This window comes from Procambarus clarkii, chromosome 22, assembly GCF_040958095.1.
Source record: "Procambarus clarkii isolate CNS0578487 chromosome 22, FALCON_Pclarkii_2.0, whole genome shotgun sequence".
Classification (NCBI taxonomy): domain Eukaryota; kingdom Metazoa; phylum Arthropoda; class Malacostraca; order Decapoda; family Cambaridae; genus Procambarus; species Procambarus clarkii.
The window spans coordinates 25955162-25980736 of NC_091171.1; the positions used below are offsets into that span (position 1 = coordinate 25955162).

At 46.4% G+C, this 25575-nt stretch overlaps 1 protein-coding gene across 5 annotated transcripts in view; it reads right to left on the bottom strand.

The window, feature by feature from the left end:
* Positions 1-25575, bottom strand: part of mio (GATOR complex protein mio) — a 121650-nt gene that overhangs the window by 41523 nt on the left and 54552 nt on the right. For 4 of the 5 annotated variants that reach the window (XM_045742464.2, XM_045742456.2, XM_069328757.1 and 1 more), the window contains exons 11-13: positions 25034-25129; positions 23101-23324; positions 11918-12048 (exon numbers count right to left, since the gene is read on the bottom strand). In XM_045742464.2, the coding sequence (XP_045598420.1) occupies positions 11918-12048; positions 23101-23324; positions 25034-25129 (451 nt within the window). The remainder of the gene's footprint in view (positions 1-11917; positions 12049-23100; positions 23325-25033; positions 25130-25575) is intronic. The other variant, XM_069328759.1, reaches the window with a different exon arrangement.

Sequence of the window (25575 nt, forward strand, 5' to 3'; positions counted from 1 at the left end):
GATCAACCACAGCGCATCCCCAGACACAGTATGCTGGCAACGGCAAAAACACAACTGGACAACACAGGACGCACCCCCGGCCAAACCAATCAAGCAACAATACCCCAAGAACCCCTCCGGAAAGCAGCCGACTCTACCGTTGCCAGGACGGGGAAAGGCTGCACACGTACAAATCTACCACCAGTACCAAAGAGCAGAAACCTGAACCAAAGGGGCTACCACAAACTGAGGAGAAGATAAGAAGGCACCCTGATCAAGGACCAGGACGGCTCAGGCAACGCATGAGCAGGCCGGAGGCGAAACAAAACACAAGAAAACGTACAAAATGTCAGACTGTCGCCAAGACGAAGCTCGCAGGTGGGACACCGTCAACAAAGCCACCAGAACACCATAGAGAAGGTGAAACCTGCGTCAAAATACCAGACGCGAAGAGCTGAGGAGAAGGCCGAACCAGTCACGTACAGGACCAATTCGACCTGCCGAAGGAGGCGGAGTCGTGGGAAAACGCCCCGGGTTCGGACACCTATCAAGCAGTGTCTGAAAATAAGGCTGGGCCGGCCACCAAGGAACCATAAGGACTGCTCTCGTGCGAGTGGGCTGCAACCGAGCCAGAACCCCAAGCAACAACTGGACCGAGAGAAGAGGAACAGGTACCCCCACCTCGACCAGTCCTGCCGAAAAGCATCCACCGTGAATGCCTCGCAGGTGGGAAAGGGCGCCACATAAAATGGGCGATGCCTAGACCACGCTGACTCGAAGACGTCCATGGCCAGGAGTCCATACGTCCGACAGAGCCAACAAAATGAGTTGGCGACGACTGGCCAATCCGCGAAGAGAGGAATGAACCAAGACAGCTGTCCGCCAGGATGCAGGACACACCCCAGACATAAACCTCACGGTTAGCCAAACCCCTGTGGTTCTGGCAAGAACCACCAGAGAACAGTCCAAACAGAGCTGAATGGCAGAGCACCAAGTGACCCAAACCCTCCGAAGCGCAAACCAGACAGCCACAAACTCCCGAACCGTACTGTGCTCCACGGGCAGACCAGCACGGCGAAGTTCAGACTCCCGCACAACCGCTCAAGCAACCGCTGAGCAACCCGGGACCCCCTCATGTACAGCCGAAGGCGGAACCACAGCCGCAGTAACACTTCTGGAGGGAAAGACAATGAGTGGCCCATACCCAAAACAGACAAAATTGGAAAACCCGGTGTAAAATCAACACCCAAACGTTCCCAGAAGAACAGGCAACGGGCAGAAAACACCAGAAAAGCAAAGAAACGACAACAGGAGAAGAAAACCCCCTGAAAAACCCGAGACGCTCGCTCGCACACCCAGTCGCATGTAAACAAACCGCAACGCCGCCCCGGTGGCCACGCTGGGAAACCGGCAGACGAAAATGGCAGCCAGCAGGGGCTGTGACTGACGCTAAATATACAAAAACATGCCAGCAAAAGGGGAAAGCAAAAGGGGAAAGCAAAAGGGGAAAGCAAGCAGACTGGATGGGCGAAAAACGCCGCCCAACAGCAGAAAACCCAGGCAGGGTCAAACCGCCCCAGAACTGCTAGCAGGCATCCCCCACAGCCCCGGGAACCAACAACAGAGGCCCCGGGGCAGAGCCGTCCTCCAAGCCCTCCGCCCTTAAAGAAAAGCAAGAGTCCATGGGAAAGGCAGCAAGAAAGGGCCGCTGGTAAGACCCAGAAGCCTTGGCAGGAGGAACAGGCTCGAAAACCTCCGTCCCCCAGCCCAAATGGGGCAGCCCCCGAAAACCGCCCGAGTCTCTGCCCCAACTAAACCCCGCCCCGACCCCAAAACCCACAGACAGACCGGAGCCGGGAACAGGGAGGGAAAGGGGCGAACAGCACCTAACCAAACGGGGCGGCCTCGGGGCATCCGAGTGGGAAACCGACCTAGCATGTTGCAGCAACCTAACCTAGCTTGCAACACGGATGCCGCCTGTACTCTGAACAGTAATAACATCAGGAGAGTACTGGAGAACAAGCAGAGAATCTCTCGCAAGAATCCGGGTTAAGGTGTCAGTGACCCAACAGGCAGCATGACAGGGGTAAAAATGGCGACTGTCACCCGGAGACAAGGGCACAGCAACCAACAATCGCGTACAAGATGGGTTGGAACCCGGAAGACACATTCAATGGTCCCCCAAGCCCAGACAGGGGTTTCCAGGGCCCGTAGGGGTAACAACTACGGGAAGCCCGGGCAAGGTGTTGCTAACCGGTTAAGAAACCCAAACATAACAAGAGGGTAGAGTATAGCACTGAAAACCCCTGCGACGTGTACAATCACGGGGGCCTAGCAGAGGGCCGTCAAACACTACCAGTGGAACTATAGCCACACTAGGCAGACCCCCACCAGGCATGAAAATAAAAACAAAAGAAAACCCCCGCAATAGTACACCGTCTCCAGAGGCAACAGGAACCGGCCGCCGCTTAGGTGGCAGGCTGTGCAACACCTTGACGCCCTAACCAGCACAATACCAATCCCTACCCAGGGCCAAACAAGGGCCCCAAGCCCCAGCTGGCCCCAAGGGCGAGGCAAATGACGAGCAGCATGAATCTCTACGGGAACGGTTCCCAAACGCCCCAGGAAAGATAACCCTGTTACGCAAGGGCAGTACTCACAGGGCACTTAGGGAAGTCAGCCACTAAGCACATGCAGCCCCGGCACTGATGAGGTACTCCTGGCCACCGCACAACACAACACACGGCAGTGAAAGCCACACAAGGCAACCACCGCCTAGGAAACTGAGGCCAGAGAAGAGTCTATCCCGGTTGACATTAGCGAACGAACTGAAGCTTGGCAGCCAGCGCGGCAGGTCCGGGGCTCCCCCTCCCCCTCTCGGGGCGGGGAGGGCTGCACGGACGATCGGCGCAGCAGTAAAGTGTGATGTTTGCTTGTTTCCTTGTGATTGCAGGGAGTTTCTACCTCTCTGTTCGGTTTTTGGTTTAGTTTTTTTTTTTTTTACCATGTGGGGTTTTTGTTATGCCTACCTTTCTGGGTGCCTAACCCCGGTCGATGGCAGATAAGGAAAACCCCAACCACAAAGGGGTTTTCCAGGGCCATTGCTCCCTGAAACCTCTCTGAAGGGGCCAGGTTCTGGCGCTGGTCCCTGGTAGGTCTGAACTCCTTAGCTAATGTCCCGGTCTAATATAACATACATTAGCCCGATAAGCTCCAGGGAGCCGTAGGGGCTCCCCACAGAAAACCAGTGTTGAACGTAATGAAATGTCACTTTCTGGGTGAGTCACGGAGGCTCCCTGGAGCAATCCAGACTGATATGTATTTATTAGCTTTCTGGCATCAGTCAATGTGCATGGAGTCATAGGCCTATTGGGGACCACGAGCCAGAACCTGGCCCCCCTCAGAGAGGCACGAGAAGCAATGGCCTATAGAAACCTCTATGGTGAGGATGGGGGGGTTGTCTGCGTAACCCACCCCAACCTGGGAGGGGGCAGGGGAAGCAGCAGATCCTCGTGCCGGCAATCCAATCATCAGTTCTTAAGCTGGATGTCAAAAGCACGCGAAAAACACCTCCAACCAGAGGGAGGGAGGGAGGGATGCTGGGGAGCCTCCGGGACTCACTCAGAAAATGGTGTTTCATTACATTCAATGCTGGTTTTCTGGTAGGAGCCCCTACGGCTTCCCGGAGCCAACTATCCAAAGACAAGGAAAAACACAGGGACTTACTCAGGAGGTGGTCAGTCCTCACTCCTCAATGGGAAGTCGAAACAACTGGCTGCAATCACCGACCCAATGCAACGCATTGGGTCGGTGGTTGGACCCATTGGACCCAACCTACCAGGTCCAGGGACATTGAGAAGGTAGCGAGTGGCCCGGACCCTGTTCAACTGCCAAAAACCCCGTGCCTGAATGTCAACCCAAAATATGTTGCCAAAGATCGCATCCATAGCAGCAAACTTACAAATGTCATGGGCACAAGAATAGACCGCAGGCTGGTTAGACTTTATAACCCTGTGGACGACCCGAGAGACTTGAGCCCGGGAACAGGGAAGGAGGGAAACCAGGTCAACCCAAAGCGCATCCTTAGTCACTGAAGCCGTGGGGTGCAAATAACGGCGGAGAGCCGCAACCGGACACAACACATGATGCACCCTAGCCTGACCAACCAAGCATCAACAACCCCAAAACCCCTCCGGAAAACAGCAGCAGTCTCATTCTTCGCCAGAAAAGAAGAAGATGGCTGCAACCGAACAAACCTAACACCAGGACCGAAAGAGCAGAAATCCCTGCGCCGGAGGAGAGCATGAAGCTTCCTGACCCGACACCCGATAGGCCAATGCCAAAAGGAAAAAGAGCCTTAGAAAAACAATCTTGAACTGAAGGGGCCACTACAAACCGAGGGGAAAAGAGAACACCCGGTCAAATGACTAGGTCGGCTTAGGTGGCGCATGAGCAGGCTGGAGGTGAAACAATGCATGAGATAGCTTGTGGAATGGGGCAGAAGTAACTTCAATATCGAACAAAAAGCTGGAGCGGCTCCACCAGCGCCGCTCAATACGAGGCAACATTTTTTGGCATAAGATGACGGTCCTGGAACAACCACGAAAGGAAGGACAAGACGACCCTATTAGAGACCAAAGTACACCTACGCAGTGATAGGAAAAACCGGAAGGACTGCCAGGAAACCTCATACTGCCGCTGAGACGAAGTAACAGGTGAGAGACCAACAACGAAGCCACCTGTGACCCATACAAGTGATGATAGACTCGAGTCAGAAACTGCAGATGTGAAGACTCGTGGAGAAGAACGAACCAGCCTCGTACCGGGTTAGACCGATCTGCAGATGGAGCCACGGGAAGACCCTCGAGTTCGGAAACCGAGCAAGCAGAGCCTCAAACCAAGGCTGGGCCTGCCACCAAGGAGTCAGAAGGACAACTCTCCCCCTGGTAATCCTCTAAGCAAGCCAGGACCTGGAACAGCAGCTGAACCGGGGAAAAGAGGTATATAAGTGTATCATAAGTGTAAGGTTAAGTGCAAACAAGTCTTTGAGAATGTAAGAAGCCCGTATGGAATGCTTCTAGGCGTCAGACCAAAAATAAAAATAAATTTTGGAGAGTTGATATTTCAATTACCTTCAACAGTGAAGAAAAACATAAGAAATATTGAGAAAATGTGTTAGATTTATTAATCTTACCTTTTCGGTCATATTCAACAATATATATATACACACACACACACAGTGTGTGACAGTGGATGGGAAGAAGATTGTAATCTTGATACTCTACAATCCCCCACCAAACAGTAGAAGGCCCAGGCAGGAGTACGAGGACAGCAACAAGACATGTATAGATGAACTGCAGAGGGCTGCAACTATAGCGCATAGAATGAGAGCGAAGCTGCTGGTCATGGGGGACCTAAATCACGGAGAGATAGATTGGGAAACGAGGAATCCCCATGGCGGAGAGGAGACCTGGGGAGCGAAGCTGATAGACGTTATTGACAGGAATTTCCTAACACAGCATGTGAAGGACGATACTAGGGAAAGAGGAGGGGATACACCCAGCCTATTAGATCTCATTTTCACCCAGAATGTAGAAGACATCGAGCAGTTGGAACATGAAATACCACTAGGAGCCAGTGACCATTGTGTCCTAGTCTTTGACTACATGATGGAGCTTAATATTGTGACCAAAGGACAAGAGGTCCGGGTAAGGAGACTTGATTACAGAAAAGGGGACTACAGAAGGATAAGGGACTACTTGGGAGAAGTGCAGTGGGAGGAAGAACTTAGAGGAAAAACAGTGCAAGGTATGATGAACCAAGTCATATTGAAATGCAAGGAGGCTGAAAAGAGATTTATTCCAACAATAAAGGAAAAAAGCAGGAGGGAATATAATAACCCATGGTTTAATAGACAGTGTCAGGAAGCAAAGGTGAGAAGCAGGAGGGAGTGGAGGAAGTACAGAAGACAAAGGACAGAGGACAACAGGATTAGATGTAACAGAGCTAGGAATGATTATATTAACATAAGACGAGTGTCAGAAAGAAATTATGAGAATGATATTGCAGTCAAAGCCAAAAAGCAACCTAAATTACTACATAGCCATATAAGAAGGAAGATGTCGGTAAATGACCAAGTGACAAGACTCAGGAAAACAGAAGGGGCATATACAGAAAGCGACAAGGAAATCTGCGAGGTACTGAATGCAAATTTCCATGGAGTGTTCACAACCGAGCCTGAGCAGCTCCCATTGTTAGAAGCGATTACCCTAGATGAAAGACTATCAGATATAGAGGTGACAGCAGAGGAGGTAATGAAACAGTTGACAACACTGGATGCAAATAAAGCTGTTGGACCAGACAAAGTATCACCGTGGATACTTAAAGAGGCAGCGCAGGCTCTCAGCGTGCCTCTGGCAATGATCTTTAATGAGTCACTTATGTTGGGAGAATTGCCCAGTTGCTGGAAGAAGGCAAATGTCGTACCGATTTTCAAGAAAGGTGATAGGTAGGAGGCACTTAACTACAGACCCATATCACTGACAAGCATCCCCTGCAAAATACTTGAAAGAATAATTAGGCCAAGACTTGTTGAGCACCTGGAAAGCATTGGGTTTGTAAACAAGCACCAACATGGGTTCTGGTCAGGGAAATCATGCCTAACAAACCTTTTAGAATTCTATGATGAAGTAACAAGGATAAGGCAGGACAGAGAAGGCTGGGCAGACTGCATATTTCTTGACTGCCAAAAGGCCTTTGATACAGTACCGCACATGAGACTGCTATACAAACTTGAGATGCAGGCAGGAGTAAGCGGAAAGGCCTTAGTAAGGGTGAAGAACTACCTAACAGGAAGGAGCCAGAGGGTAATGGTAAGGGGCGAGAAGTTGGACTGGCGAACAGTAACAAGTGGAGTACCTCAAGGATCGGTGCTGGGACCAATCCTCTTTCTAATTTACGTAAATGATATGTTTACAGGAGTGGAATCATACATGTCAATGTTTGCGGATGACGCAAAATTAATGAGAAGAGTTGTGACAGACGAGGATTGTAGGATCCTCCAAGAGGACTTAAACAGGTTGCAGAGATGGTCAGGGAAATAGCTACTGGAGTTTAACACCAGTAAATGTAAAGTTATGGAAATGGGATCAGGTGATAGGAGACCAAAGGGACAGTACACAATGAAGGGGAACAGCCTACCTGTAACGATTCGAGAAAGAGACCTGGGAGTGGATGTGACACCTAATCTAACTCCTGAGGCACATATAAATAGGATAACGATAGCAGCGTACTCTACACTGGCGAAAATTAGAACTTCATTCAGAAACCTAAATGAGGAGGCTTTTAGGGCGCTTTACACTGCCTACGTGAGACCCGTCTTAGAGTATGCCGTGCCATCATGGAGCCCCCACCTGAAGAAACACAAAGAAACTGGAAAAGGTTCAGAGGTTTGCAACGAGGCTTGTCCCAGAGTTACGAGGGATGGGATATGAAGAGCGTCTGCAGGAACTGAACCTTACGACACTAGAGAAAAGAAGGGAGAGAGGAGATATGATAGGGACATATAAAATACTCAGGGGAATTGACAAAGTGGAAATAGATGAAATGTTCACACGTAATAATAACAGAACGAGGGGACATGGGTGGAAACTGGAAACTCAGATGAGTCACAGAGATGTTAGGAAGTTTTCTTTTAGCGTGAGAGTAGTGGAAAAATGGAATGCACTTGGGGGAACAGGTTGTGGAAGCAAATACTATTCATACTTTTAAAACTAGGTATGATAGGGAAATGGGACAGGAGTTATTGCTGTAAACAACCGATAGCTGGAAAGGCGGGATCCAAGAGTCAATGCTCGATCCTGCAAGCACAAATAGGTGAGTACACACACACACACACTATACTGGAGGGGTGACAGGTAAGCTTCTAACATGGATGAAAAATTTCCCGACTGATAGAAAAATGAGGGCAATAATCAGAGGCAATGTATCGGACTGGAGAAATGTCACAAGTGGGGTACCACAGGGTTCAGTTCTTGCACCAGTGATGTTTATTGTCTACATAAATGATCTACCAGTTGGTATACAAAATTATATGAACATGTTTGCTGATGATGCTAAGATAGAAGGAAGGATAAGAAACTTAGATGATTGTCATGCCCTTCAAGATGACCTGGACAAAATAAGCATATGGAGCACCACTTGGCAAATGGAATTTAATGTTAATAAATGCCATGTTATGAAATGTAGAATAGGAGAACATAAACCCCACACAACCTATAAATTATGTGAGAAATCTTTAAAGAACTCTGATAAAGAATGAGATCTAGGAGTGGTTCTAGATAGAAAAGTTTCACCAGAGGACCACATAAAGAAAGTTGTGCGAGGAGCCTATGCCACGCTTTCTAACTTCAGAATTGCTTTTAAATACATGGAAGGAGAAATACTAAAGAAATTGTTCACGACTTTTGTTAGGCCAAAGCTAGAATATGCAGTGGTTGTGTGGTGCCCATATCTTAAGAAGCACATCAACTGGAAAAAGTGCAAAGACATGCTACTAAGTGGCTCCCAGAACTGAAGGGCAAGAGCTATGAGGAGAGGTTAGAGGCATTAAATATGCCAAAACTAGAAGACAGAAGAAAAAGAGGTGATATGATCACTACGTACAAAATAGTAACAGGAATTGATAAAATCAATAGGGATGATTTCCTGAGACCTGGAACTTCAAGAACAAGAGGTCATAGATTTAAACTAGCTAAACACAGATGCCGAAGAAATATAAGAAAATTCACTTTCGCAAACAGAGTGGTAGACGGTTAGAACAAGTTAGGTGAGGTGATGGTGGAGGCCAAGACCGTCAGTAGTTTCAAAGCGTTATATGCCAAAGAGTGTTGGAAAGACGGGACACCACAAGCGTAGCTCTCATCCTGTAACTACACTTAGGTAATTACACACACGTATGGGCCTGGTAGCCTGGTGGATAGAGAGCAGGACTCGTAATTCTGTGGTGTGGGTTCAATTCCCGCACCAGGCAGAAACAAATGGGCAAAGTTTCTTTCACCCTGAATGCCCCTGTTACCTAGCAGTAAATAGGTACCTGGGAGTTAGTCAGCTGTCACGGGCTGCTTCCTGGGGTGTGTGTGTGTGGTGTGGAGAGGAGAGAAAAAAAAGTTAGTAAACAGTCAATTGACAGTTGAGAGGCAGGCCGAAAGAGCAAAGCTGAACCCCCACAAACACAACTAGGTGAATACCAGAGAGTCTGGTAGCCGAGTGGACAGCGCACGGGACTCGTAATCCTATGGCCCGGGTTCGATTCGCGGACTAGGCAGAGACAAAGTAAGGGGGTGTCAAGTAAGTTTCTAACATGGATGAAAAATATTCTAACTGAGAAAAATGAGGGCAGTAATCAGAGGCAATGTATCAGACTGGAGAAATGTCACAAGTGAAGTACAGGGTGGGGCCTTGATTTACGATGGTAATCCGCTCCCAGAGACGAATCATAAATCGAAACAATTTTCCCCATAAGAAATAAAGGGAATTGAATTAATCCGTTCCACACCCCCAAAAATATTAACTTAAAAACACATTTTATACGGAATACAATTTTTTTCTCTAACAACAATACAGTACATATGTTTATCTTACCCCTGTGGAGGACTCTTGATGGCATATGGAAGATGATGAGGGGGAAGGAGCAGAGGTGTTACTGTTTGGAAGGGGAGTCCCCTTTCCATTCTAACATCAGGCAGTGATGATTTCTCTGGGTACTCTCTCTCCTACGTTTTGCCTGCATACCACTTGGACCTGGTTGTGGTTCACTGCTAGTTTGTCTCACTATAAATTTGTCTAGCGATATTTGTTTTTCCCTTCGTTTTAACATTTGTCTGTAGTGATACATCACAGTGTCGTTGAAAAGGTTAAGGAAACGGCCTACTGCAGCTTGATTTGGGCGAGTCGTTTCAGCAAAAGTTTACGGTTCTTCCCATGCTGCACACATTTTCTTAATTTTTGAGGAAGGGATATTCTATACTGCTTCTATGGTCATCGGGGTATCCAGGTGAGCAACCAACCTAGCGTGTTGCAGCAACCGATATCAAGCATGCAACACTTAAGCCGCCTGTACCCTAACTCCAATAACAGAAGACTGGGTAATCTGGGGCTCGAGCAAGGAACAAGACTCGCAAGATTCTGGGTCAAAGGTGTAATTGACTCAACAGGCAGCATTATGGAGGCAAAACTGGCGAGTGTCATTCTGAGATAAAGGGACATAGCAACCATCAAACTCTCACTCGGCAAGATGATACCCAGAGGACGTGTCTATAGGGCTCAAAGAGCCCCAATGGGGTTTTCCAGGGCCTTTAGGCTGACTGCTAAGGAAAGCCCCAGACAAGGTATTGCCAAACCAGCTAGGCCCAAACTACCAAGAGAACTGTTAAACAATTGAACCCCTGCAACATGTACAAGCACTGGGGCCTAGCGGAGGACCACCAATACAACTGGTGGATAAAAAACCAAGGGGCAGACCCCACTAGAAAAAACAAACAAAAATAAAAAATAAAACCCCGTGAAAGCACAACATCTGTTGGAGGAACAGAGCCAGCTGCTATGTATAATGGGAGACAAGCTGCACAATACCTTGCGCCCATTTCCTACCCAAGGCCAAACAGTGGCTACAAGAACCCCAGCTGGCAATTGCCAAGCAGCAAAAGACCTCTATGGAAGTAGTTCCCGAATGCTTTGTGGAAGGTAACCCCCACGACACAAGGGCAGTACCCTGTACTTTAAGGACACTTAGGGAAGTCAGCCCTAAGCACATGCAGCCCCAGTACTGATGAAGTACTCCTGGCCTGTACACCACACACAGCAGAAATACACCACAAAGCACAGAACTGCAGAGATTCAAAGGCCAGAGTCGACGACCACCATCAGCTGAGGAACTAAATGCTGGAGCGACCGGTGCTGAGGGGGAGGGGGGGGGGGGGCCTGCGCAGACACTTGTCTGTTCTGCCTCTATGCTCGGTTTCAGGTAGAAATTTCTACCATGTGGAGTTTGTTTTGTTATGCCTACCTTTCTGGATGCCAAACCCCAGTCAATGGCAGACATTGGAAGGGGAGTTTGCCACAAAATATATTTGTGGCAACACTCGGTGCTTGAATGGCCTATGCGACCGTGTGGAATGGAATTATTATGGAATGTTTCCAAATACATGGGGGCTTCCATAGGCCATTGCTCCTTGCGCCTCTGTGAGGGGAGGCCGTACTGGCACGTGGTCCCCAGTAAGCAAGAACTCCATCGACTGATGCCATGGTCTAATACATACTGTACGTATCAGCCCGGAAAGCTCCAGGGAGTTGTAGGGAATCCCCACAGAAATATATAATTTCAAGAAAATTTGGCTTGTTAGGAAAATTGGCCTATTAGGTACAAGAAACATATATTTATTTTACTACAATTATTATATTTCATCTTTGAAAATGTAGTATAATGTGTTACAATATATCCAGTTAAATTTAAGAGAAAATTTAATAATGATATACATGATTCTTGGATGACAGATTCCAAAGAATTCATAATGTTGAGAGCAGGCTGGTTAATGGGCACTTTGGTAAAGAAATAATAAAACTGCAAAAATAGTGATGGCATGTACCCTGGCCTTAAGAAAACAAATTAAAGAGGGGAACTGGAGAGATTATTTTAACTTAAAAGTATTTTCTATTGTATGAAAAACATAACTGGATGGCCCAATTTTCTATATGGTATATCTAATCATTACCTCGAATGTAAGACTAGTATAAGAAATACTGAACAGTACATCTTGGGAGTTAAAAAAACTGTGATCATGGAGCAGCCATTGGGAGAATGCATTTTGTTCATTAAATTTACTAGCTTATCAACCTATTTGGCAGCTGAAGAATAATAACTTTAGTAAAGAGCACATACCAATACAGGTTCGTATGAATCTGCATCATCAGTGAGAAATGCAAACATAGCACGAAGGTAGGGATCTGTTAGATGAGATCGCAGATGCACACAGGTCTCTCTCCACAGGCCCTTACGTTCCTCTGTAAAACCTATATAAAAGAATTAACCAAATGATAGTACAATTGTAACTTTAATTTAACAACTTAACTGCACCAACCGAGTATTCATGGTCGGTGGGAAAGTGCTCCAACCGAGAAAACTCTGATTTTTTCGTACCCATTCTAAATGTGTGCGAGGTTGGTTGTGTATGAAATGGACTCTTAGGACCTCCAGCAAGAGGCAGCCATCTTGGAAAAAATTCCCAGAATGCCCTAGGGCTGCTGGCTGGGTTAGTACTGTGTGAGCAACCATGGGTGGTGTACGCGCCTCTGGCTCCCAAACACCTGTCTGATGTGGTGTTCAAAGATTGCTCTCTGTCGGTTAAATTCAAACCTTATTATTTGAAGAACATAAGGGTCATAATATTGGTGAAGCTAGGCGCAATAAGGAACTAACACAAAAGTCGGATGCAAGTGATGTAGCACCTATTAGGACAATACAGCGAGCGTATCCAATTGTAGCTCCGAGCGCCATCCTTGCCCACTTATGCTATGCTATCTCCAATTTATTTAGATGATACATAGATGAATCCTTTTCTGCATTCAGTGATGATGCATCTGATACAAGTAGCATAGATGAACAGTGTTAGCGGCTTCCATGGTGGTGTTTTCCATAGATATTTTCAAGAATAGCCGAATCTTTTCTTGACTGATGGACACTTTGAGGCTGGCTGAATCTCTTACAGACTGACGGACATTCTTTGAGGCTTGCTGAATCTCTTCCTGTGTGGGACCTTACAAAGTGATCTTTTCACGACTACCTTGCAAATTGATCTTTTCCTATAATCTTTTCAAGACTACTTTGCGTTTTACAAGGTTGGCTACATACCACCTACAGGTACTAATGCCAAGGGTGTACGTGAGTGTGTTATTTGCAAGCACACAGAATGATGAAACAGGAAGCGAAAATCTATCTGTATCTGGTGCAACGAGAGCGAAGCCGCGCTGTGTACCATGGACTACTTCGTTGATTATTACTCACTTCCGAAGGACTAAGTGTATAATACAGTGTGTTACTGTGTAAATAGTGTGTGAAACTGTACATATTGTAACTTTAGTGAATTTTTAACAAGTAATATTGCGACAATAAACATTTATTGTGGACACATTACTGACACATGTATCACAGTGCCATGGAACATTATGAACGTTCTACTGTATACATATTGCAAAGGACACAAATATGCATCATATACGATAAAAAAATAAATAAAACCACATTGGAAATACATAGAACAAATAATTGAAAATATATTTGTGGCAACACCCGGTGCTTGAATGACCCATGCGACCATGTCTGGGCGAGTCACGCAAGGGCGACCAACCCGTGATGACGTCACAGAGCACCTTGTCCACGTCCCCACAACCGAAGTAAGTGGAATTTGGTATTTATTTTCACATAGACATGTTCAGGGAAGGGAATTTATAATTTTTACAAAGAAAAACGATTTTTTGGGAACATTTTATTTCATGCGCACGGGGAATTTCACAATAAACGCGGCGCAGCACGGTGGTTAAGCAAATACTTTTACCATGATGACTTCTGTATAAATTCAATTCCTTCTCTGGAGGAGCCCCATCAGCTACCTGAAACTATTATATACTGATCAGTAGTCCCCTCAGGGAGGCGCACGGAGCGATGGCCTATGAAAATTTTAAATATAAAGTTTAATCATACTTGCCACCAGCAGAAAAGCACCCAGAAAGATAGGCAAACCAAACCAAACTACTGCATAGTTTAAAAAATGAGACTACAGCCTCAAAACTAACAAAAGAACTCCCCAAAAAATAAAAACAACAACCAAATTTACTCAAAGCTATTGCTGGCTAGTTTGCCACACCATCCTCCCTCGTTTGGGGGGTAGGAGGGAGGAGTACCATGTCAGCCAGCTCACACCAACCTTAGTTCTTGTTGATGTGTGCCCAGGTGTAAACATCAGGCACTCTGGTTCCAGTCACTTACCTGTCTAAAAGGCCCTCAGCAACCTAAGTTGTTGCTTAAGGGCTTTGAGAAAGGGTTGCCTGGTTGGGTTCTGAAGTCCGCTTTGGTTTTATAGAGCCTGACTGCATTCCAGCTGTTTCCATTCGCAACTTTTGGCTCTTTGAAGCCTGTTCGGACCCCTTAGGAGCGCAATTGTTTTGCAAGCTCTTTCCATTTGCCCCTTTGGCTCTTTTCTTTATTTCTTTACTTCTTTATTTTTATACAAAAAGTATGTTGGATTTATGGGTGTCCATAACATTGGTGTGCTGCTATTCTTACAAGCCCACTAACACGCGTATCATTTTGGAGGGGTGTAGTTGGCTTCGGGTGTGATCTCTGTGGCCTCGTCCCCTTCCTGTGTTCTGCCCCTTTTTCTGCCTTTGCTGATGTTTGGGAGCCCAAATGTCAACTTTTCTTGTCGGTGGGATTTCAGTGTTGCCAGTTGCAGCGCCATTCACAGCATCATTCCCCGACTGTGAGCCTTTGCATTGGTGCCTTCAGTTGAACTGGTCATGATGGGAGTTCCTCTCTCTTTCTCCTAGTCCTGCTGTTACAGCTGGTGTCTTACAGGGAGTGTGTGTTGTTCTGGCTTTTTGGTGACTGGCCTTGCTTTAGTTTTGGATAGGCTTGCTCAGTGTCCAATTTCAGGAGTTTTCTTGTGGCTTCGCTCCCTTCCGAGGGTTGGGCAAGTGACGTTCCTGGCTGGTGCTGCCCACTCTTCCTCTCTTCGCATCTGGTATGTTGACGCATATGTGGATAACCCTCTGTGGTGATCAGGTGGCTTGTATAAGGTGTCTTACTGCAGTTTTTCTAGCAACAGTATGGCCTCCAGGTAATCTTTTTGCCATTTTTTACCCCTTTCGCCATTGTTCTTTAGTTCTGGCGAGTTATTTTGTCCTTTCTTTCAGGCGGTTTCTTGGTTGGCATCTTTGTTGAATGCTGTCACCTCTTTTATGCAGCATTGGTGGAGCCGCTCCTGCTCGAGTTCGGGGTTGCCGAATCCATGGCCCTGTTTCGCATGCTTCTCATGCTCTATTTCACCTCCGGCCTGCTCGTGCGCCACCTAAGCCTGCTTGGTCTCTGGCCAGGTTCTTTCTTTTCTCTCCAACTCATTTTCCAGTGGTCCCCCTTCGGTCATGGATTGTTTTAGATGGCTCCTTTGCTTCTTTGGCCTCTAGTTGTTAGGTGAGTGTGCTTCATGCTCTCCTCCATCACCAGTATTATTGTTCCTTGGACCTGGTGGGCATTTTGTTCAGTTGCAGTCGGCACCTCCTTTTCTGACGAAGAATATGTTGGATGGCTTCCGGAGAGGTCCTTTGGTTGTGGATGCTTGATTGGTTCTGCTAAAGGTTCTTAGCACGATTTGTCCAATGGCAGCTTTACGCCGCTAACTTCGTGCCACCAGTTCTGTTTCGGTGGGCGCTTTGTGGAATATTATGGTTTCCCTGGTTCAGGGCTCATTTGTGTCAGGTTGTTCAGTCTAGCCAGCCTGCGGTCTACTCTAGTGCTCATGTTGTTCGTGTGTATGCCGTTCTGACTGACAGGCGGCTGCACTGCACAACCCAGAACGAAGTTGGGACAATTGGCTACAACTCCCGACCCAAGGCGACACACGACCGCTGAGGGCCCGGCACAGTAACAAGAAAATGGGCAGCCAGGACCCTGTTCGATTGCCAAAACCCCTCGTGCCCAAAAGTCAGCTCAAGACATAGTTCCAAACACAGCAGCCAAAGCTGCAAATCTACGAACACCATGGGCATGAGGGTAGATCGCAGGCTGGTGAGATGTAAGAACCCTGAGAATGACCTGAGAGACCAAAGCCCTGGAACAGGGAACAAGAGATACAGAATCAACCCATAGCACGTCCTTGGACACCGAAGCCGAGGTGCGCAGGAAACGGCATAAAGGTGCAACCGGACACAAAACATGATGTACCATTGGCCTGACCAATAAACCATCAAGAACCCAAGGACCTCTCCAGAAGCCTAAACCATGTAGAAAAATCCACCAGAGAATGGCAAACCAGAGGAAGTGACATATCTGGGAGCCCCAGAGCACAAAAACACACTAAACACACGCACCAACAGACCCCCACACAACAAGTCCGAAACAAACATCACAGAGTGCCACCCTGGCAGCCAGAAGCGCAAACCAGAGAGCAAAATGACCGCCAATGTAAACAAGGCCACCGCAGACAGGGAAAAGCCTTGGAGGAGCAGGGGGGGGAGGGGGTGGAGAGGAGCAGGGGGAGAGGGGGTGGGGAGGAGCAGGGAGGAGGAGGAGGTGGGGAGGCGCAGGAAAGGAGGGGGTGGGGAGGAGCACACCAACAATGGAAGGACTCGAGGGTGCAGACAGAACCCAGGCCAAAGTGACCAACGCCCCTAAGTCTGAACCCTAGCCAAAACAGGGCAGCTTCAGGGCATTCGAACAGGCGACCAACCCTGCATGTTGCAACAACCTAAACCTACCATGCAATGCGACAGCCGCATGACCCCTAAGAGCTTCCAAAGAAGAATGGTTAACTGGAGAGCGTGCAAGGAACAAGACATGCAGGACTCCGAGTCGAATGGTGTTGATGACTCGACAAGCATCTAGACGGTGGCAGAACAGACGATCGCCACCCTAGACAAGGGCAACGAACAACCTATAAACTTGCACATGGCGAGATGAGATTATAAGGACACATCCAACGGTCAACTGAGCCCAGACAGGGTTTTCTAGGGCCTGCAGGGGGTTGTTTCTCTACGGAAAGGCACACCAGCAGGGTGAAGCCAATCAGGTTATCTTGAGATGATTTCTGTGCTTAGCTTCCCCACGGCTCGGTCCTCGACCAGGCCTCCATTTTGTTACACCCCCTTCCCCCCCCCTCCCAAGGAAGCTCGTAGCAGCTCGTAGCAGCTGTCTAACTCCCAGGTACCTATTTACTGCTAGGTAACAGGGGTATCAGGGTGAAAGAAACATTTTGCCCATTTGTCTCCACCTCCACTGGGGATCGAACCTGGAACCACAGAACTACAAATCTGAAGCACTGTCCACTCAGCTGTCAGGCACCAGGTGATTGATTGATAAAGATTAAGCCACCCAAAAGGGTGCACGGGCATGAATAGCCCGTAAGTGGAGGCCCTTTGGAGCCATTACCAGTACCAATAGCTGGTACTTGGGATCTGTGGATGGATGGAATCTTCATGGTCGCTCGCAGTTTATGGCCCGCAGGAGGCTTAGTCGTCAGGTTGCAGTTTAATGTGCAAAGCGACGCTGTATATTTGAACAGAGCAACCTCGGTAGTTCGGTACCATCAGGATCGTCATCTTTTTCGAGGAATTGAATTTGTCCGTCTGGGAATTTCCGGTGGAATTCTGGGTCACGGTATTCTTTTTTCAGTATTGTGAGATCAATGTAAGTGTTCATGGTGTGGGCGTGGACATACATGGGGTGCGGGTATTTGTTCTGGCTGATTATCTTGTTACATCTGTGGGCCAATTGTCATCTGGTGTGTGTGTTGCCATTGAATTCGCTGGGCGGAATGAACAGCACATGGCAAGTATTTTTGTTTTCGCCATCGTCTTCATCGTCGGTTGCAAGGCCATTCTCGTCGACGTTGGTGGCGGCTCTGGAGATCCTTTTGGTGTTGGTTGTGGGAGTTTCGGGCGGTCCGTTGTCGTCTTTAGTTGGATGTGGTGTCTTCGTTGGCAGGGATAGCAAGTGTGGGTGGCGTCCCTGTTATCGGACTGATTGTGGGTTCTGTTGCAGGGTCGGACGCTGGGCCAGCCACAGGTGGAGGAGCATGAGAAGGTCGCCTGGCACCATCACCGTCGGAAGTCGATTTGCGGTGAGCAACCTGTTGATACTGTGGACGTATAGGTTGACATCGTTGCCTGCCAATTTGTCGGCGAGGTGTAGAAGTAACGGTAGGAGGGTGTTGTTGGTGGTAACTGCAGTAGCTGCCCCAGTGTTCTCGGGCAAGGCCGGGGAAGCAGACGTAGGCGGTTTGGCTAGCAGAAATGAGGTGGTGCTTTCCGTCACCTTTTTTATTTCCTCCTGCCGGTGGAGACAGTCAGGTGAAACTGCAGCGTGCGGGCCATCGCAGAGTAGGCAGTGTCAATGGGAGGATGTGCAGGCTGTGTAGTGATGCTCCTGGGCACAGATACTACATTTCTGCACTTGCTCGGTGCACTTACTGGTGTAGTGGGAGTACCAGTAGCACTTGAAGCACTGGCGGAGCTCTGTGTATCATTCCTTGGTCATGTTGGCAGGTGGAATCATAATTCCGGCGCACTTAAGGCTGTGTTCTTTGGGGTGGGTCGCTGTGATGACCGTGCTGAAGGTCACTTTCAGTAATTACCCAAGTGTAATTACCTAGGTGTAGTTACAGGATGAGAGCTATGCTCGTGGTGTCCTGTCTTCCCAGCACTCTTTGTCATATAAAGCTTTGAAACTACTGATGGTCTTGGCCTCCACCACCTTCTCACCTAACTTGTTCCAACCGTCTACCACTCTGTTTGCGAAAGTGAATTTTCTTACATTTCTTCGGCATCTGTGTTTAGCTAGTTTAAATCTATGACCTCTTGTTCTTAAAAGTTCCAGGTCTCAGGAAATCTTCCCTATCGATTTTATCAATTCCTGTTACTATTTTGTATGTAGTGATCATATCACCTCTTTTTCTTCTGTCTTCTGTTTTGTCTTCTAGTTAGTTTCTCTAACCTCTCCTCGTAGCTCTTGCCTTTCAGTTCTGGGAGCCACTTAGTAGCATGTCTTTGCACCTTTTCCAGTTTGTTGATGTGCTTCTTAAGATATGGTCACCACACCACTGCTGCATATTCTAGCTTTGGCCTAACAAAAGTCGTGAACAATTTCTTTAGTATATCGCCATCCATGTATTTAAAAGCAATTCTGAAGTTAGAAAGCGTGGCATAGGCTCCTTGCACAATATTCTTTATGTGGTCCTCAGGTGATAGTTTTCTATCTAGAACCACCCCTAGATCTCTTTCTTTACCAGAATTCTTTAAAAATTTATCACATAATATATAGGTTGTGTGGGGTCTATGTTCTCCTATTCCACATTCCATAACATGGCATTTATTAACATTAAATTCCATTTGCCAAGTGGTGCTCCATATACTTATTTTGTCCAGGTCATCTTGAAGGGCATGACAATCATCTAAGTTTCTTATCCTTCCTATTATCTTAGCATCATCAGCAAACATGTTCATATAATTCTGTATACCAACTGGTAGATCATTTATGTAGACAATAAACATCACTGGTGCAAGAACTGAACCCTGTGGTACTCCACTTGTGACATTTCTCCAGTCCAATACATTGCCTCTGATTACTGTCTTCATTTTTCTATCAGTCAGAAAATTTTTCATCCATGTTAGAAGCTTACCTGTCACCCCTCCAATATTTTCCAGTTTCCAGAACAACCTCTTATGTGGAACTCTGTCGAAAGCCTTTTTTAGGTCCAGATAGATGCAGTCAACCCGACCATCTCTTTCCTGTAATATCTCTGTGGCTCGATCTTAGAAACTGAGTAAATTCGATACACAGGATCTTCCAGATCGAAAACCATACTGTTTGTCTGATATTATATCATTTTTCTCCAGGTGTTCTACCCATTTAGTTTTGATTAGTTTTTCCAATACTTTTACTATTACACTTGTCAATGATACAGGTCTATAATTGAGGGGGTCCTCCCTGCTGCCACTTTTGTAGATTGGAACTATGTAAGCCTGTTTCCACACATCTGCTACGATTCCTGTACACAGGGAGGACCTGTGTGCACACTCAAGATAACTCAGGGATGCCTGAGAGATCAGGTGAAGTGGAATGCTGAGCTCAGATGCACATTCTCTCAGAACCCACGGTGAAACGCTATCTGGGCCAGCTGCTTTGTTCTTACTGAGCTCCTTTAGCATATTTTCCACTTCATCTCTAGACACCTCTATCCGCTCTATGTTATTCTCTGGAATTCTTATTGTGTCTGGTTCTCTGAAGATTTCATTTTGTACAAACACACTTTGGAACTTTTCATTTAATGTTTCACACATTTCCTTTTCATTTTCTGTGAATCTGTTTCCCGTTTTCAACCTCTGGATATTATCCTTTACCTGCAATTTGTTGTTTATGAATTTGTAAAACAGGCCCGGTTCTGTTTTACATTTATCAGCTATCCCTTTTTCAAAATTTCTTTCTGCCTCTCTCCTTACTGCCGTGTAGTTGTTTCTCGCATCTTTGTATCGCTGGTATGTTTGGGGGTTTGGCCTCTTCCTATACTGATTCCATTTTTGTGTCTTTTGGTCTCTGGCCCTCTCACAATTTCTGTTGAACCAATCCTGTTTTCTGGCCCTGCATCTCTGTTTTAGTATGAATGTTTGTGTGCTTTCCTCGTATATTTTTAAAAATTTGCCATACATTTCATTTACTTCCCTGCCTAGCAACAAGTCTGTCCAATTACACTCATTAAAAAAATTTTGAAGTTCCCCATAGTGACCTCTCCTTAAATCGAGTTTATCAACTGTTTCAATGTCCCCATTTTCTTCTAGATGATATCTTAAAGCATAATCAATGTCTAACAGGACGTGATCACTCTTTCCCAAGGGAGGAAGATACTGGATGTAAAATATCTCTTCTTCTTTCTTGGTGAATACTAGATAGAGTACTGATGATACATCTCCTTCCCTCATTCTTGTGGCCTGCTTTGTCTGTTGATACAAGAATGTCTCCAGAATGAGGGTCACAAATTTGCATGTCCAAAAGTCCTCCGTTCTTGCTTCATAGGCCTCCCAGTCTATTGCTTTAAAGTTGAAGTCCCCCAGTGTCAACAGTCGTGATTTATCCTTATCTGCTTGTACAATAATATCTCTCATGACCATTATGAGGCCCTCTTGTTTGTCATCCAGTTCTTCCTTTGTCCATGTGTTGCTTGCTGGTGGGCTGTAGGCATTTAATATTATCAGCTTATCATCCTGATTCCAGATCTGCAATGCCATTATGTCAATATCTCGAGGGTTTTCAAATATTAACTCTCTTACCTTCAGGTGTTTTTTCACCAGTACAGCCACTCCTCCTCCCTTCCTAGTTTTCCTGTCACGTCTCCAAACTGAATAGCCTCTTGGGAATATGACTTCATTTATTATATTTCCTTTAAGTTTCGTCTCTGATAATGCGACAATATCTGGGACCTTAAGCTGGATTATATCTTGCAACTCCAAAGTTTTTGACCTCACCCCATCTATGTTGGTATATACAATTTTCAAGAACATGTTCCCCTTTCCTTTGCTCTTTACTTCCCCTTCCACTACTGATCTTGTTGCTTTGTTTTTATGTACCATTTCACAAGCTTTCCAGTCCCTGTCACTTTGTAGAAAAAAGAATTTGTCTTCTTCATTTCTATCTCCATTTAGACGTTTTGCCTCAATTAGGTTCATTTTCAGCTTTTCTCTGTCTTCCTTGGAGAGGTCTTGTCTTATTGACCAAAGTTTGCCAACCTCATCACTCTGCAATTTCCTGGCATTTCTAAGCACTTCTATCATGTTTTTCACTCCATTAAACATCACCCTTAAGGGGCGGTTCTTGTCTTTCTCATATTTTCCTATTCTTCTAAAATCACTACTATTTTCTCTATGATTTTCATCTCTTCTGCTGCTCAGTGTGGACCCACACTGAGACCTCCACAGACACTGATGTCCACAGTGTGGACACACTGACACGCAGACCCACACCCGCAGTGTGGGTCTGCGGGTGTTGTTGGAGTTGGTGCTGATCTTGACCACTACCGTGGTCAGCATCGGGTTCAGGGAATTGATGCTGGTGAGGATTTCGTTGTCGCTGCGTTCGGAGATCCATGTGCTGATGTGTCTGGCACAGTCCTGTCTGCCAGGTAGCATCTAGGAGGAGTGAGGGTGAGGCCGGCGTCTAGCAGGGTGGTCGTGGTGGAGGCGGCGACTAGTTTCTCCAGGTCATTGTCGCTGGAGAAGAGAAGGTGAACACCTTCTCTGGTCTCCACGGTGTCAGCTGGTGAGACATTTCCGATGGTAGAGACCTTTTCTAAGATCTCGGCCGTAGTGGGAATGAGGTCCTCTTGGAGGCGAACCTTGACTCTGTGCAACATGGTGCAGGTACCATCAATGCCTCGGTCTGTGCACTATCTGTGCGTGCGTGCGTGGAACTGTGCGTATCACAGTTCACCAACTGTGTGCTCGTCGTGTGGTGTGGCACCAGGTAATCGAGGCCAGGGCAGGTGTCCACCCCGTATAGCTTCTGCAGACAAACTGCCAGTCCAGCTGCCGGCTCAGTGGGCTGGGACCCCCCCTCTCCCCCTCCCGGAAGCGCAGGAGGGAGGGGGTGTCGATGCGAATGAGCGGCATGTGATGTGATGTTGTGTTGCTTGTTAGCGTGTTTTTCTTTGGGGGAGTTTATTGCCTCTGTTCGGTCTCAGGTTGCAATATTTCAACCAGGTGGGGTCTGTTTTGAAGCGCCTACCTTTCTGGGTGCTCAACCCCGGTCAATGACAGACGTGAATACTTTCATACATGTGAGTTTCATAGGCCATTACTCCCTTTGTCTCTCTGAAGGGACCATGTTTTGGTTACTGGTCCCCGGTAGGCATGACAACTTCATATGACTGAAGTCCTGTACTAATATTAGCTAATATCAGTCCAATAGCTCCAGGGAGCTGACGGGGCTCCTCCACAGAAAATGACGATAATTGAATAAATAACGGATAAAAAAAATAACAGGATCGAATAAATAGGGTTAATATAAATTCACGTGCGGCATCTGAACTCTCCTGTCAACACTTCTGGGAACAGGCCTGGCACTCCAGCCTCCAAGACCCAGAAACTGACACTGTCATCAAAATTCTTCAACTCATTTTTAAACTATCAGTATTAGAATTTTTAAGTAATTTTCTCATGAAATGTTTTATAATACCATAAGAATTTGTGTTATACACACCAGAAAATGTATCCTAATTTAAAAACACAGTTAGGGGATTATCTACCAGAAAACTAAAAGATATCCACTCATTACACTTGGCATATACTGTGGTCCTAGTAATGTACCTGAGAGAGCCATTGCTGTTGAGTTAAGAGCTGGCAACTTCTTATTAGAAGCTCCTCTTTGTAAAATCAATATTGCTTGTTTCAAACGCTGGTTAAACACTGCAACTGCTGCAGCCCGAGTGTGATTTCCAGCGGCTTCTAACTGCGATAAAAAGCTATTAAGTACCGTCTCGTTCTCAAACCCCCATGAGCACAACTCTAGGGCACGACTACGTTCTTCACACCTGCAATAAGAATATGAACACAAATTTAATTATTTAGTATTTTAATATCATGGGACCTGTCACATTAATATTAGCTGAAAATAGTTTTTATAAAAATTTGTATCAGAAGGAGCTTGAAAAACGTTTACCAAAAATTTAAGTTCTAAAATGTCTCACTAAATTTTATACAGTGATACCTCCATTTTTTAATTTAATCCGTTCCCAGAGACAGTTCGAAAACCAAAAGGAATTTTCTCATAAGAAATAATGTAAATTGAATTAATCTGTTCCACACATCCAAAAATATAACTTAAAAATACATTTTATGCAGAATTCTACTCCTATTTTTCATACACAAAACAATCAGGTATAAATATAAACCATAAATAAATGAAGTGAACATTTACTGCACTTTACCTTTACTGAGGACTCTTGTTGGTGTATGGAAGATGGGGAGGGGGGGGAGGGAGGAGCAGTGTTGGTGTATGGGGAGGGTGAGGAGGAGGGAGGATGTGAGACTGTCCTCTGCTCGCCTTAAACACTTCCATATCTGCATCACTGGTTCAGATTTTCCTTTCACACATTTCACTGCCTCTGTTATGTGGCAGCTGGTCAGAACCAGTCACAGTCACAACATGTCAGTCAAGCATTCATAGTCAAGATCAGTCACAGGGAATCAAAACCAAGGGCAGTCAAGCATTCACAGTTGTGGTAGCAACCAGTTAGGCATTTACTGTCAGACACGCATTTATAGTCAATCAGGCTTTCAGTCACAACCAATCAGTTAGTAAACAATTACATTTTAAAGTCAGGCTCTCAGGGAGTCTGACTCCTGATCCATCAACTGGTAGCAAGGAAGCCCACCGTATTTATACCTTCCATATGGCTGGGAGGGGTACAGCTGGGTAGGGGGGGGGTCCTGTGTGGGGGGATGAGGGGATGGAGGTAGTGGGGAGGGTGAGGGATGGGGGTAATGACACCAGCTCGTGTGTAAGTCCTAGTCGAAAGGAAGCACGCCGCCTCTGCTACCAATCGCTACCCACCCCACCCACTGACTCTGCCACCCACTCATTGTCACCTGCCTACCCACTCATCCTCCGTTTTTCCTCCGTATTTTCCCTTACACGATTCTAAGGCTGGTGTTTCCGAAAGATATTCTTTCCCGGCGCCCCCCCCCCATATCCATCACCAGCCTCCCCGGCCCACTCACCTGCCATCCATCCAGTCCCCAACAATCCATCCGATCCCCCTCTTACATCCATCCATCTAGTCCCCCTCTACCACCATCCATCCATCCAGTCCCCTCACCATCCACTTTGATTATAAGTCATTTTTTTTAAGAAATTGAGCTTGAGTACCAAAAAAATTGAAAACGGGCATTCGAAAACCGAGGTTCCACTGTACCAATGTTTATTCCAGTCACAAACTGGCTGCTGCTACACAAGCACAGATGGTAAGTAATCAAGGTACTAAAGAAATGATACTATTAAGACTACTGTATGGTACGGCGCATGTGCACAGAGAGAGAGAGAGAGAGAGAGAGAGAGAGAGAGAGAGAGAGAGAGAGAGAGAGAGAGAGAGAGAGAGAGAGAGAGAGAGAGACAGACAGACAGACAGACAGAGACACAGACACACACACACAGGAGAGAGAGAGAGAGAGAGACTAATAGAGAACTGTTCTCTATTTGTACAGCCAGACACTTCATAACTTAAAGTTTCACCTTTCCTACCTGAACACTTTTGCAAAATGTGTCTTCTGCCCTTCCAAGCCAATCCATGGCCTGGTGATAACATCTGATGATAAGTTGCCAATGGCCATCAAACTCCTAAGAAAATTAGCAATAGTTATTGTATCAGGATCAATGCGATTCCACAGATTACTATCGTAAAATGTTATTGAACTCTGGTAATTGAAAAGAATCAAACACAATACCAGGTGATTGGTAAGGAATAAAAAAACAGTACTGAATGTATTGAAATGCCAATTTCTGGGTGAGCCCCAGAGGGTCCCTGAAGCTACCACACTGAGTAAGAGTCATCAGTTGTGGAGTTCTATTGGCCTACCAGGGACCACAAGCCAGAACCTGCCCCCTTTCCCCCTCCTCAGAGAGGTGCAGTGAGCGATGACCTATGAACACTTTTCATTTAAAGTTTATCAACTTTGCCACCATCCAAGGGAAGGCACCCAGAAAGATAGGTGAATCAAAACAGACTACTGCATGGTTAAAATGAGACCGCAGCTGCAAAATTGCCAAAAGAACTCTCCCACAGT